Genomic DNA, 12,959 nt, shown 5'->3' with positions numbered 1-12,959 from the left:
GGGTGCGCGCTCCGCTCCGGAGGCTCTCACGGCTCCCAGAGGGCCTCGCGTGAGGCCGGCCGGAAGGGGCCGTCTTCCGGCGGAAGCCGTCGCCACGCCCGCGCGAGCCTCTTCGGCTCTTGCGGGTTTCACTAATATCGGAGGTCTGTAGCTTTTGCACTGCCCTCCACCCCAACCCCAATTTTCCTACGCCCAGAGGCCCAGAGAACGAAGGGGGAAGGGGCCGTCCAGCCACTGTCCGGCCCGTAATCCAGGCTCTCCCCCACCCAACTCCAGGGAGTCTTTCTCATGTTGGTCTTGGGCTCCTCCATTCTTAGTTCTCCACGCCCAATTTAAAGTGTTTTTCGTTTTTCGCTCCTCAGACTCATTAGATTACCTATTACACATTGGATATTTGGGGTTGTTGGGATCTTAGAAAATTAGCCATTAATGAATGAAAAATAAGTGACTGCCTCTATTTTATGACTAAACGAGAAATGATTATTTACTTTGCCAAAGATTCATTCTGATTTCTTCCAAATCACTGGTTCTTAATATTTTTGGGGAGTGGAGGGTGGGGAGGGCAGTGGATGTGATTCCTTTAGCATCTGACGAGAGCCGTGACTTTACCCAGAAAAATTCACAGTTTTACAAACAAGCTTCAAGAAGTTCACTAACCTGGAAGCAAAGTTAATTATTTTAAATATTTTGCTTGGTAGGATGGGAAAAAGGGGGAGCCGTGAAGAGGAGGAGAGATAAAAGCAAAAATACTGTCAGTAGGAAATGGCCAAATTACTCTGATATGTGATGTTTGCATAAGTAAAATGGCAAGGGAATGTTTTAATGAAGTACACCTGCAAAAATTTCCAGAGATATCTTGTACCTTTCCTAATCCTTCCCTGGTAAAATGGGAGACATCAGCAAGAGTTTAAGGTATGTAAATTGTAAAATGGACATAAGGATATCATCAATAAGTTCGACTCCATGAAGCTCTGTCTAGGATTTTATTAGACTGCTTTTTCCCCCAATATACCTGTATTGGAAGATTGAGACAAAAAGGCACAAACTCACATTAAATAAGGTAATCTAATCAAGTCTACAAAGTGTATTTTGTAAAAGAAGTAGCTCTAGGAACCAACCAAAATAAGTCAGGGAGTCCCAGCAGGGACTTTAAGAGAACTTGGGAAGATATATGCCTGCCCACAATACTGACCTGTCTCTGACCTCTCTTTGAGAAGGCCAGAGCCCAGCACCCCTCCTACAGAGGCACTACTGCTTCCAGCTGGGACTGTGACCCTGGAAAACGAATGGAAGCAGCTGATCTGAAGGGGCGTGGCACTACCCTGGAGCTGAGTCTTTCATCATAAGCCCCTCTGAATGCTAGCCAGTTTGGGGGGGATGTGAAGAGGGAAGGGGGATACTTAAAAGAAGACTACACTGTTGCTCAGCAGCATCACTATCCATGGGGATGGAATAGACCAGGGAAGTCCCTCCTCATGTTTATGTGGGCTGGAGCCCCAGATCCAACTGACTCCCGGGAATTCTAGCTCAGCTCACGTGGACGCTTTCATACTGGGGCAACAGGTGAAGGTGGGAGAAGCCAGAGAAAAGGCAGATAAAGAGCAAGCCCCCACCAGAGCTGGAGTGATATGTGTGAATCTCAGAGAAGAGCTGAAGGAAGGAGACTAACACCTGACCCTCAAACCACCTAAACAACTGTCTGCTTAGAATATTACCAGTTGTTTCTCCCACATCTGGATTTCACGTAGTTGATGAACAAAGAAGGGCGAGCGTTTAGCACAAATATAATTACAGCTAATACAGAGCTGGTGGGAAACATTTACATTTTTCTCCAGGAACACCTCAACTTTTCCAGTCAAATAAATGCTACTAGCAGGTAGGATGTTAAAGACCAACTGAACTGTACACCAGATCCATTGCTACTATAGACCCCACAAGGTGAGGAGACTAAAAGGAAGGTGTAACAGGACATCTGGTCCCAAAGGGGCCTTGATTAAGGTCAGCGCTAACCATGCTGAGGGGTCTGGTCTGTCCACCTTGGCCCCAGGAGTACACCAGGGAAGCATCCTTCAGGATGTCACAGGTGTAATCCTGTGAGACTCCCTTATTGCACTTAGAAATAAGGCAAAACAAACTGACAGAAACATGAGGATAAATTTTCCCATCCTACTTCTTACTCTACCAACAAAGATTTGGTTTCTCTCATTAGCAGCTGCACCCAGGCTAGCATGGGTTTGGATCACTATACACTTGGCCAACATTACTTCACAAGATTTGGGAAGTGTTAGGTGATACCACAGCTACCTCAGATTCTCCCATGGGGAAGGCATACCCAGGTTCTTCCAAGTCATAGGAAACTCTGAAGCACTCAGAGGCTTTTATTCCCCTGGAGCCTGGACTCTCACCGGCCTACTTTGGTAGAGTTACATACTACATAAGGTCACAACTTGCTTTTGATTGTCCAGGACAGAACTCAGCTTGGGGCAGGAAGTACTGAGTTCTTGATTCCCAAATCCTTTCCAACAACTGGAGACAACAGGGAACATGTTCTGCTCAGAAGAAGCTTTTTGCATGCTTGTTTTATGCAGCATGAAAAGATCAGGACTCTTGTGTCCTGACCAGCCTTAAGGACAGAGGACAAGAATCTAAGAAAGCGCAGAGAAAAGAGGATTATTGCTGAGTGACAGCACCAGCCCAAATGGGAAGAGGAGCATGGACATACAGAGCTCCTTGTGGGGGGCAGACTAATTAGTATATATAGGGCAGACTCAATTCTAAGGGCCACATTGGACAGGCCCCTCCAGGTAGAGAGCTGACCCTGACATATTCTGGACTCTGCAGAGATGCAGATAGAGTGGGCAACAGGAGGGTTAAGAAGCCATAGGTATTTCTAAGACTAGTGACCAGAGATGCAATGTCTGGGACAGGGGTTATATGTATTTGTTAAATTTTCAAAACAAGAGACTGGCAGGGCCTTGGGTATTTCTTTGGTGCTTAGAGCACTCTAACAATGGGTTACTGGGAGCAGAGGTCAGAGTTATGAAGCCACATTGCTGTTCTGTGGAACTGAAGGGGAAAACCTGTATTTCTAACTCATCCCCTCTCCCCAGGTGAGCACTCATCAAAATTGCAAAGATCTGTTCAGGAAGCAAAATACCTCAGTTTATCCCAAGGCTGAAAACAAACAAACTGAAATCATTTAAATCACCACATCACAAAAGGCAGCTATTTTGAAAGACTAAAAATGTCACTTGAAAATAAACAGGGGTTGGGGGGACACACAGAAATGGGTTGAGAACACAATGGCTGGAGAGGGAGGAGCTGTAAATACAGCAACCTACACGCCACATATCTCAGAGGAGCAGGCTCCTGCACACACGGGCTTCATAATACCAGAGGGTCTATTTGTTCACAATATTAAAGGGCATCTAGAATTAGCTACAGTAAGGGACTGAAAGTTGCCTGAAGAACGGGCACAGAAAGGCTGCGTCCGAAGATGGCCTGTCACTCAGGAGGGTGGAGCTGCTGGGCCTTCCTGTTGACCACTGTCTTGCAAAACTAGAAGAGAAATACAATTATTAAGGAAGCAACAGAGGAAAACAGAAACACTGTAAATCATTGATTGGAGAATTTCAAAAGGAAGAAAGATGCCAGTAGGTGTGGTGGGGGTTAGGGGGAGAGACGAAAGTAAAGTTCAAGCAGTGACTGAGAAGCTGGCATTGCAACAATCCACTTAGTCCCACCCTTTTATTTCCCAGAAGTTCTCAAGCACATGGGGCAGGGAGAGTGAACAGAGGTCTGTATCACTTCTGGCAAGACCTCAGGCCTCCTTAGTGCTAGGGGACAGCCAGTTTTTATTTGATAAAATAATCTCTCAAAGCCTGATGAGGAGCAAGGCCAGGTTTTTCATTCCATGACCAAGCCCACTTTGAGCTTCTGGAAAAACAACAGGTCTGGAAGTGTGCAGGGCACTGGGAGCAATTAGAAGGAAGGGAAGAGTGACAGTATAAAACAAGGGACATCCCATTCTGGTCCCATGGCATGGGCAGAAATACTCTCCAAGCTTCTGAAAGATGCTGCCTCTGATGAGGACAGCTACTTAGTATGGGATCAGGGGGTATAAAGAGGAAGGAAATGAAGCACCAGATACAACAATGAACGCCAACAGACTTTCGGGGTGGGATGGGCAGGGATGCTATCAGTTGGGAGTTAGAGACTGGCTCTGGCACAGGGTGGGGGAGGTATAAGAGTGCTCTAGAATGCCAGCTTCAACCTGAAATGGCTCAAGTTAGGAGAGGAAGAGTAATTAGTTGCCAATAAGCTTCAATTCTGCATCTACCACCCCATCTCACCCTGTCTCACCACCCTGTCCATGTCTGTCTGAGTAGTTCTTTGTAAAATCATATGTCCCTGAAATGTCCTAACAGGCATAATTTCTTACAGTGGAAGCCCAAGAGCATGACAAGCCTGTTTAGCATGGCAATCATTATTCCTAGAGGGCAGGATGAGGAAGGAAGCCAGTTTTCTGACTCCATAGTGAGCTGCTGAGGCCTTGAGGACCCAAACTGGCATACATAGTGAGAAATGGGGTACATACAGTGCAGAAGGGGGAAGGGTGGCTTTAGTCATCTGCTGTCATTCCTTTCACTGGGTCCTTTTGTCTCATCTGAAACAAAAAGCAGAAAAAATTGAAGGCTCTTGCTGCTGATGGAACTTCACCACAGATACGTCCTGCCTTCACAACCCTGCCACAAGATAGGGTGGAGCACTTTTGGTGCACAGAGTCAACCAAAAGAATAGAATTCTGCATATATACAGCCAAAGCCATACCATTTACAGCTCTGTGACACTAGTCCCACCATCCACGATTCCTGTTCCTCTCCCCAGTGTTGGGTTTTAGTTCTTAAGTTCCTGTCTCTCAATCATTCAACAGATACTTATGAAGCATCACTTTTGTATGAGGCACTGATCCAGGCCTGAGGATTCAGCAGTGAACCAAATAGTCCAAGTCTCACTTCACGGAACTTACATTCTGGGGCAAAGTGAGGGAAATAAGCAAACTACTATATGTCAGGTGGGGCTGAGGACTGCTGGGAGGGAGAACGACTTGGGGGAAGTGCTACTTTATAAGCTGTCTATGGAAGGTCTCTCGGATAAGTGACATTTGAGTAGAGACCTGAAGGAAGTGAGTGGGAAAACCCTCTGGCTCCCTAGAGACAGGAGGATGGAACGCAGCAAATTCTGCTCAGAGGCTTCGCCCAGTCAGGTGGACACAGTGTGGCATCAGAATTTGGCACAAGAACACGGCTAGAAAGAACAGGGGGCAGGTCTCAGCTTAAAAGAAGTGTGAAGCTGCTGGAAAACAGGATGGGGTGTTCTCTGAAAGCACTGAGTAGTCCTTGTCACTAGCACTCCCCAAGAAGTGGATACAAGTTCTTGTTGGGGATACTGTGGAGGTGATCTCTCTCAAATCCTTTCTGGCTTGAAAATTCTGTTTGCAGAATGTCTATAATGTGTATTTTAACTTCCATTAGATATTTCTTACTATCTATGAGTTTTTTGCTCAATTTTCATTCTTTATTCATTCAACAAATTTTTAAAAAATATTTTGTTTATTGATTTGAGAGAAAGGGAAGAGAGAGAAACATCAATTGGTTGTCTCCTGCACACACACAGACTGGGGATGGAACCCACAATCTAGGCATGCACCCTGACTGGGAATTGAACTGGTGACCTTTTGGTGCATGGGAGGACGCTCAACCAATTGAGCCATACCAGCCAGGGCTCATTCAACAAATTTTGAGCATATAAGAGCATGACCTCTGGAATCAAACTGCATGGATTGTATTCTGGCACCATCACTAATTGTGTGAACTTAAACATATTACTTCATTGCTCTCTAAGCCTCAATTTCTGCAATAATAAAGTAGAGATAATAGCAGCACATATGTCCTGGGGTTGTGGTGAAGGCATAATGATATTCATATAGAGTACTTATCATAGCAGAAGGCTTGGCATGGAGTGTACACTCAGTACATTATCTATGCTGCTATTTCTGTTCTAAATGATATCCTGTAGCATGTGCACGTATACAAGTTCTGAAGAATCTGGACTTTTAAGCTATAGCCCTCCTCAAAGTTATGTTCTATTCACTAAAACTTTAATACTAGCACATTTTGTAGAGATCCTATCTCAGTAGCGATAGTTCTCTAATGAGAAACATTCTCAGGATACACTTCCTGCCACTTTTCAACCCCCCTCTTCCCCGTTAAGTCCACGAGGAACATGGGCATGGTAAAAATTCTGGTCCTTCCCAATGTAGGCCAGAGTTTCCTCAAACATGATCAAAAGAATTGCCTGGGGTACTTGTAGATTCTTGGGTGCCAGACCTGATGAATCAGAACCTATAGGAGATGGACCATACGTGAGTCTTAAGGTCAACCAGTCTGACAAGCCTCACTTTTCATAGCCTCCAGCAAAGATCCTCTGCTCCAAACAGGAAAGTCTACATTCAGACATGCACTAGTCCACACCTTTGAGTGGGCTCTTAGCTCCACCTGGAAAGCTTGTCTCCTATAGATTTTGCTCAAAACTCACTTTCCTGAATGATATCTTTAAATTATAATTGCTCCTGTAAGTTTAGTTGTCTACATTAATACCTGTTACTATATTATTTCCTAAGGGTGCAATAAATTCAAGAGTTCACAACATGACAAATCTGTTAAAGATAAGGGCACTGCCATATTTTTAAAAAGACAAAAACTTAACCCTGTGGTGTTAGGCAGGAATTGGGGGTATTTTGTATGAACATAATATGTAAGGTAGATACAGAAATAAGTATAAATGTAAAAGTTCCCTACCTCTGTCCTATGAGAAGGTCTGGGAGCAGCAACACCCCAATAGTAATGAGCATACTTAGCCGCCACTAAAAGGAACCAGGGCTCCTTGGAGATATGGCCGATTCCAGGACTGAGTCATGGAAAGAACTAGACCAGCCTGGACACCCTGTTGTACTTCAGCAGAACAAAGCTAAGTAACCTCACCAGGAACTAGGTACAAAGACAGAATACAATGAAAAGAACACTGAATCTTTGACATTCTGGCCTAAAATATATAAACTGGATCTAATTATGCAGAATCACTGGACAAACCCAACTTTAGGGATATTATACAAAATGGCTTAGCCTATAACCCTCAAAAATGGAAGTCCAGGAAAAACTGAGGAATATCACCAGACTGAAAGAGATGAGAAGGCTGCACTGTGTGGTCCTGAGTCCTATTCTTTGCTGTAAAGAAATGGAGTCTCTGGGTAAAGGGGTATTGTATTCTTCTTGCCATTTTCTATAAGTCTGAAATTCTTTAAATTTTTAAAAAGAGACAAAAACATGCTCATTAAATGTCGGCTCACTAATGACCATTCTCATAAATTTTCAATAATCAGAGAGACAAGTAATTTAATATAATGGGAGCAAAGTTCCTTGGGCCTCAGCCAGATCCCTATATATCCTGAGAGTTCACAGCTAATGCAAAGCTAGGTCCTGTTTTCCTACTGCTTGAAATAAGATGCAACTTCCCATTAGGGAACCGGATAGCTTCCCCTATTCTCAGAGACAAGGAGCGCCCCCAGGGTGCCACTGAAATAAAAATGCGTTATTTCATTCTTATAATGAAATGCTGTAAGAATGCTTATTTCCTGTTTCCTGGGGCCTAGTGACATGAGAGATTTTAACTGGTTTGTAGTGTTCCTTGAATCAAGCCATTACAGGCACACATACACACACATACAGTAGTTGAGCATGAAAAGAGAACCTCCTAGTTTTTGTTTTTCCCCCCACAATGATTTCCTCTAGGAATGAGGCCAGGGGTTGGAGGAAAGAGACTTTCATTTATTTTATTTATTTATATAGACTTATATTTTTTAATATTTTCTATATCTTTTGAAAACTTTTTACTGTTAAGTATGAAACACTCCTTTGACTTAAAAAGTTAGTAAAAAGTTAGTAAAAATAACAATGTCAATATCCTGGTTGTGATACTGCAGTATAGTTTTGCAAGACATTGCCACTGGAAGAAACAGATCTATTATTTCACATAACTGCATATTTCACATAACTGCATGTGAATATTACACTCATCTCAAAATAAAATGTTGAGTTAAAAAACCAAAGCTAGTTAAAAATCAGTTTAAGACACTGAAAAGTAACCACAAATGAATTAGCATTCCCGAAGGAACACAGATATGAGGCACATGTGGAACTGTTTTTAGAACCTATTTAGAAAGCCTCTATGAATAGGTTCAGCCCTTTGGGAGATCAATTTGACAATAAATAACAAGAGCCTTAAATTCTCTTAATTCCATTTGTAGGAATTTATTCTGAGGGAATAATCCTAATTACCAAAAAAAACCCCAATGCGCAGCCCTAGTTGGTTTGGCTCAATGGTTAGAGCGTCGACCCACAGACTGAAGGGTCCTGGGTTCAATTCTAGCCAAGGGCAAGTACCTCAGTTGCAGGCTCAATCCCCCGCCCCAGTCAGCACGTGGGAGGCAACCAATTGAAGTATCTCTCTCACATCAATGTTTCTATCCCCCCCACCCTCTCTGAAAAGCAATGGAAAAAATATCCTCAGGTGAGGATTAAAAAACAAAACAAAACAGTGCACAAAAACATTCATCACAGCATTATTCATAACTGTGAGAACCTGGGAACAACATGAAGGAAAACTCAACACAGGGTAAATGACACAGTACAGAGCAGCATGTATGTTGCAGTCAGAGAGATGTATGTGAACAAGTTTTTTAGTGAGAAGATGCTTTATTATAATGTTCAGAGAAAAAGGTAATATAATCACCTGGCACATGTAATACAATCATAACTAAATAAGTGTGTAGAAATCACTGGCTGGGTAGCTCAGTTGGAGCGTCATCCCAATATGCCAAGGTTGTGCTCGCTTCGGCAGCACATATACCAATATGCCAAGGTTGTGGGTTCAATCCCGGTCAGGACACATACAAGAATCAACCAATATATGAACAAATAAGTGGAACAACAAACGGATGTGTTTTTTCTCTCTCTCTCAAACCAATAATAATAATGAATTAAAGTGTAGAAAGACTTAGAAATGCAGGAAAATGTTTCTAGTGGTTGTCTTTAAATGGTGAGAATACAGGACTTTTTTCTTTCTACTTTTCACTGTTTTCCCAAAAATGTTTAATGTGTATATATTACCTTAATATTGAAAAATGAAACTACATTTATTTATTTATTTATTTAAATTTTTAAAAAAATATATCTTTATTGATTTCAGAGAGAGAAAAGGAGAGGGAGAGAGAGAGACAGAAACATCAATGATGAGAGAGTCATTGATGAAGCCCACAACTGGGCATGTGCCCTGACCGGGAATCGAACCCTGATCTCCTGGATCCTAGGTCCATGCTCAACCGCTGAGCCACGCCCGGCCGGGCTGAAACTACATTTAAAAAGAAAATAAAGCTACTCCCATATTTCAAGATGTTGTGCAATGTTCCCAGTGGTCTGCCCTGGGGTCAAGTATTGCCAGGCAGCTCAGAGGGAATTTAGATTCCACAGGACAGCATCATCCTCCACATATAGGGATCCCTCATCCTCAAAAGACCTAGCTCTGCCCTCTACAGACACAATGGGAATCTTGGATTCTAGGCTCTCATGGCCCAGCAGGTGAGCTAGGTACTAAGTGGTTTCCCTTTATCAGCTTAACCCTCAGAACTTACATAGGATGGGGCAAAAGTAGGTTTGCAGTTGCGAGTAGGTTGGAATTGTGAGTATGTGAAATGCGGAGTTTATTATTAGTATTTCAGAGAGAGGAGGGGAGAGAGAGAGAGAAACATCAATGATGAGAGAGAGTCGTTGATCGGTTACCTCCTACACGCTCCCTACTGAGAATCAAGCCTGAAACCTGGGCATATGCCAAGACCAGGAATCAAACTGTTACCTGGTCCAGGGTCCACACTCAACCACTGAGCTACACCAGCAGGCCGGAGTTTATTCTTGCTTGCTTTATTTATTTATTTATTTATTTATTTATTTATTTATTTATTTATTTATTTATTTATAAATCCTCACCCGAGGCTATTTTTTCCATTGCTTTTGAGAGAGAGAAACACCGATGTGAGAGAGACACATCGACTGGTTGCCTCTTACACGCACCCCGACCAGGGCTGGGGACAAGCCTGAAACCGAAGTACATGCCCTTGGGCGGAATCAAACCCAGGACCCTTCAGTCCATGGGTCAACGCTCTGACCACTGAGCCAAATTGGCTAGGGCAGTTCTTGCACTATTTATTAACTGTATTATTTTCCACCTGAACAGTTGTAAACCTACTTTTGCCCCACCCTCTATTTACCACAATCCCAAACTGGAAACTGGGTGTAGTGTTCTGCAAGGCATTTCACTGCACAAAGACCCTTATATATTCTCTGGGTAACCAGCCTAGAGTTTAAAGCTTAAAATCTAAAACTGATGGTGATCCCTTAGTCAAAAAGCCATAAGATAAAGCAAGGGCCCTCTGCACCAAGATTCAGGTGATGAGTAAGGGACAGGCGTATTCCCTTGCAAGCACATGGATGGGGAGACCGGCTACAGGGAGGCTCAGAGACAGGCCCCAAGGTAGGCCAGAAGTACCAAGAATGGAAGGATTATGGAAGGATCAGAATACTCATGGAGCCAATATGGACTTAGAGAGGAAGACCCACAGGGAAGACTGGGAAAGAAAATTGTGGCAGAATCTTTTTTTAAAATAATTTAAAAACATTTTTATTTATTGAATTTTAGAAAGAGAAACATCAATGTGAGAGAGAAACATCAATTGGTTGCCTCCTGTATGTGCCCTGACTGGAGATTGAACCTGCAACCTGGGTATACACCCTAACTGAAAATTAACCTGGGACCCTTTGGTGCACAGGATGATGCTCCAATCAACTGGGTCACACCAGCCAGGGCCCTCAGGGGAATCTTAATCATGTGTTCTAACACACAGCATCTTTGTTGTTTTTCAGTAAATTTCCTAGTCTAGTAAGTAGGGAAAGCCTTGGCCTGTGTGGCTCAGTGGTTGGAGCATCAGCCTGTGCACGGTGGCATCTTGGGTTCAATTCCCAGTCAAGGGCTCTACCTGTGTTGCAGATTTGATCCCTGGCCCTGGTCAGGGTGTGTGTGGGAGGTGATCGATCAATGTGTCTCTCTCACATCAATGTTTCTCTCCCTCCCTTCCACTCTCTCTAAAAAACAATGGAAAAAAATATCCTCAGGTGCAGATTAACAACAACAAAACAAAACAAAAATGTAAAAAAATAGGGAGGAGACAACAAGATGGTGGTGTAGCTAACAGTGGTACCTGCTACCTCCCACAACCACATCAAAATTACAACTAAAATACAGAACAACCATCATTCAGAACCTCCTGAAATCTAGCTGAACAGAAGTCCTTCAACTAGGGAATTGAAGCAGCACATCAACACCAGAAGGAGGGGTGGAGACGCAGGGCGAAATCTGGGCAGAATCACAGAGATGCAGCTGTGGTCCCACATCCAGGTGCAGCAGTTTAAAACCGGGAGGGATTTCTTGGAGGTTTCCCGGAGGAGCAAGGGGTCCCAGCCCCACATCGGGCCCCCCAACCCAGGGTTCCAGTGCCAGGAAGAGAAGTCGCCACAACTTTGGGCTGTAAAAACCAGCGGGGATTGTGGCTGAGTGACATGAAGGCTGGGGGAGTCCCAGGTGTTCCTCTTAAAAGGCCCGGGCACGGACTTACTCAGATGCACTCCCTCTGAGCTCCAATGCTGGGCAGCAGCTTGAAAAAAACCTGGTACATTCGGGGAGGAACTAACTTGCTTGGAATCAGGACGAGAGCTCGGAGGGCAGCTTTCTCTCAAATAGAAAAGCTGGCAGAGGCCATTGCTCCTTTGATGAGTCCTCCCAGCACAGAACCGGCAAGCAGGAGCCTTTTCTGAATTTCCATCAACCTGACTCACACCTTTTGCCCTGCCCTGGTGATTGCCGGAGACCCCGCCCCTCCTTACTTGCAAGCTCGTCCAAGCCATTTCCAGTGGCTTTTCTATGCAAGTGGCCCCTCTAGCCTCATGCTTAGGACTTCCCTAAAATCTCTCAGACAAACAGCAGCTGGCCTCAGTGTGCAACATACCTCTCGATAAGCAGCCCCAGGCCTGGCACTAGCAGCAGCCTGCCTTGGTTCATAGCTTGGCCTCTCCTGGACACCTCCAAGCCCAGTACAAGTAGCAGCCATCTACAGATTGCTGTGTAGCTCATGCTGGCTGGCCCTGGGCAGGGCACAGGCAGAGGCTGAATTTGCACCTCCTGGGAGGCCCCAGAGAGAGTGCACCTAGTAGTCAGCTTAGACCACACTAAATTACAACCCTACCACATCCATAAGTGACACACTCAAGGGGCGGATTTGATGAACACCGAAGACCCACTGAAGTAAATCCTGCTCCACAGTGGTGTCTCCAGCACAGCAGCTCTTTGGCTGTAGTTGCAGCTGGTCCTCACAGCCGATTGGCCTGGGGGTCAATTCCTCCCTGTGATTCCAATAGCAACCAAGACTCAACTACAACAGGACAGTACACACAGCACACACAGGGAAGCACCTGGAAGGCCCAGCTCAGGTGGGCCTATGGGACTATAAGACACCTACTACACAAAGCCACTCTACCAATTCCACTGGGCACTACAGGACACCTACTACACAAAGCCACTCTACCAATTCCAGGAGACAAAGCAGCTCTACCTAGTACATAGAAACAAACACCTGGAAGCAGCCAAAATGCAGAGGCAAAAAAACATGTCACAAAGTAAAGAACATAAGAAATCTCCAGAAAAAGAACTAAATGAAATGGAGCCAAGGAAGTTACTAAATACAGAGTTCAAAACAATGGTTATAAGCAAAGAATTTATATGCATATATGCACAAC

At 44.2% G+C, this 12,959-nt stretch overlaps 1 protein-coding gene across 1 annotated transcript in view; it reads right to left on the bottom strand.

Moving 5' to 3' along the window:
- Positions 1-969: 969 nt before the first annotated feature.
- The window catches only part of PITPNA (phosphatidylinositol transfer protein alpha), a 39,338-nt gene continuing 27,348 nt past the window's right edge, over positions 970-12,959 (bottom strand). Inside the window, exons 11-12 of the mRNA XM_016211121.2 lie at positions 4,598-4,666; positions 970-3,558 (exon numbers count right to left, since the gene is read on the bottom strand). Of these exons, the coding sequence (XP_016066607.2) occupies positions 4,622-4,666 (45 nt within the window). The 3' untranslated portion in view covers positions 970-3,558; positions 4,598-4,621. The remainder of the gene's footprint in view (positions 3,559-4,597; positions 4,667-12,959) is intronic.

This window comes from Miniopterus natalensis, chromosome 17 (assembly GCF_054644295.1).
Source record: "Miniopterus natalensis isolate mMinNat1 chromosome 17, mMinNat1.hap1, whole genome shotgun sequence".
NCBI lineage: Eukaryota > Metazoa > Chordata > Mammalia > Chiroptera > Miniopteridae > Miniopterus > Miniopterus natalensis.
Note: the sequence above shows the minus strand (reverse complement) of the source record. Positions and strands in the feature narration are given on the sequence as shown.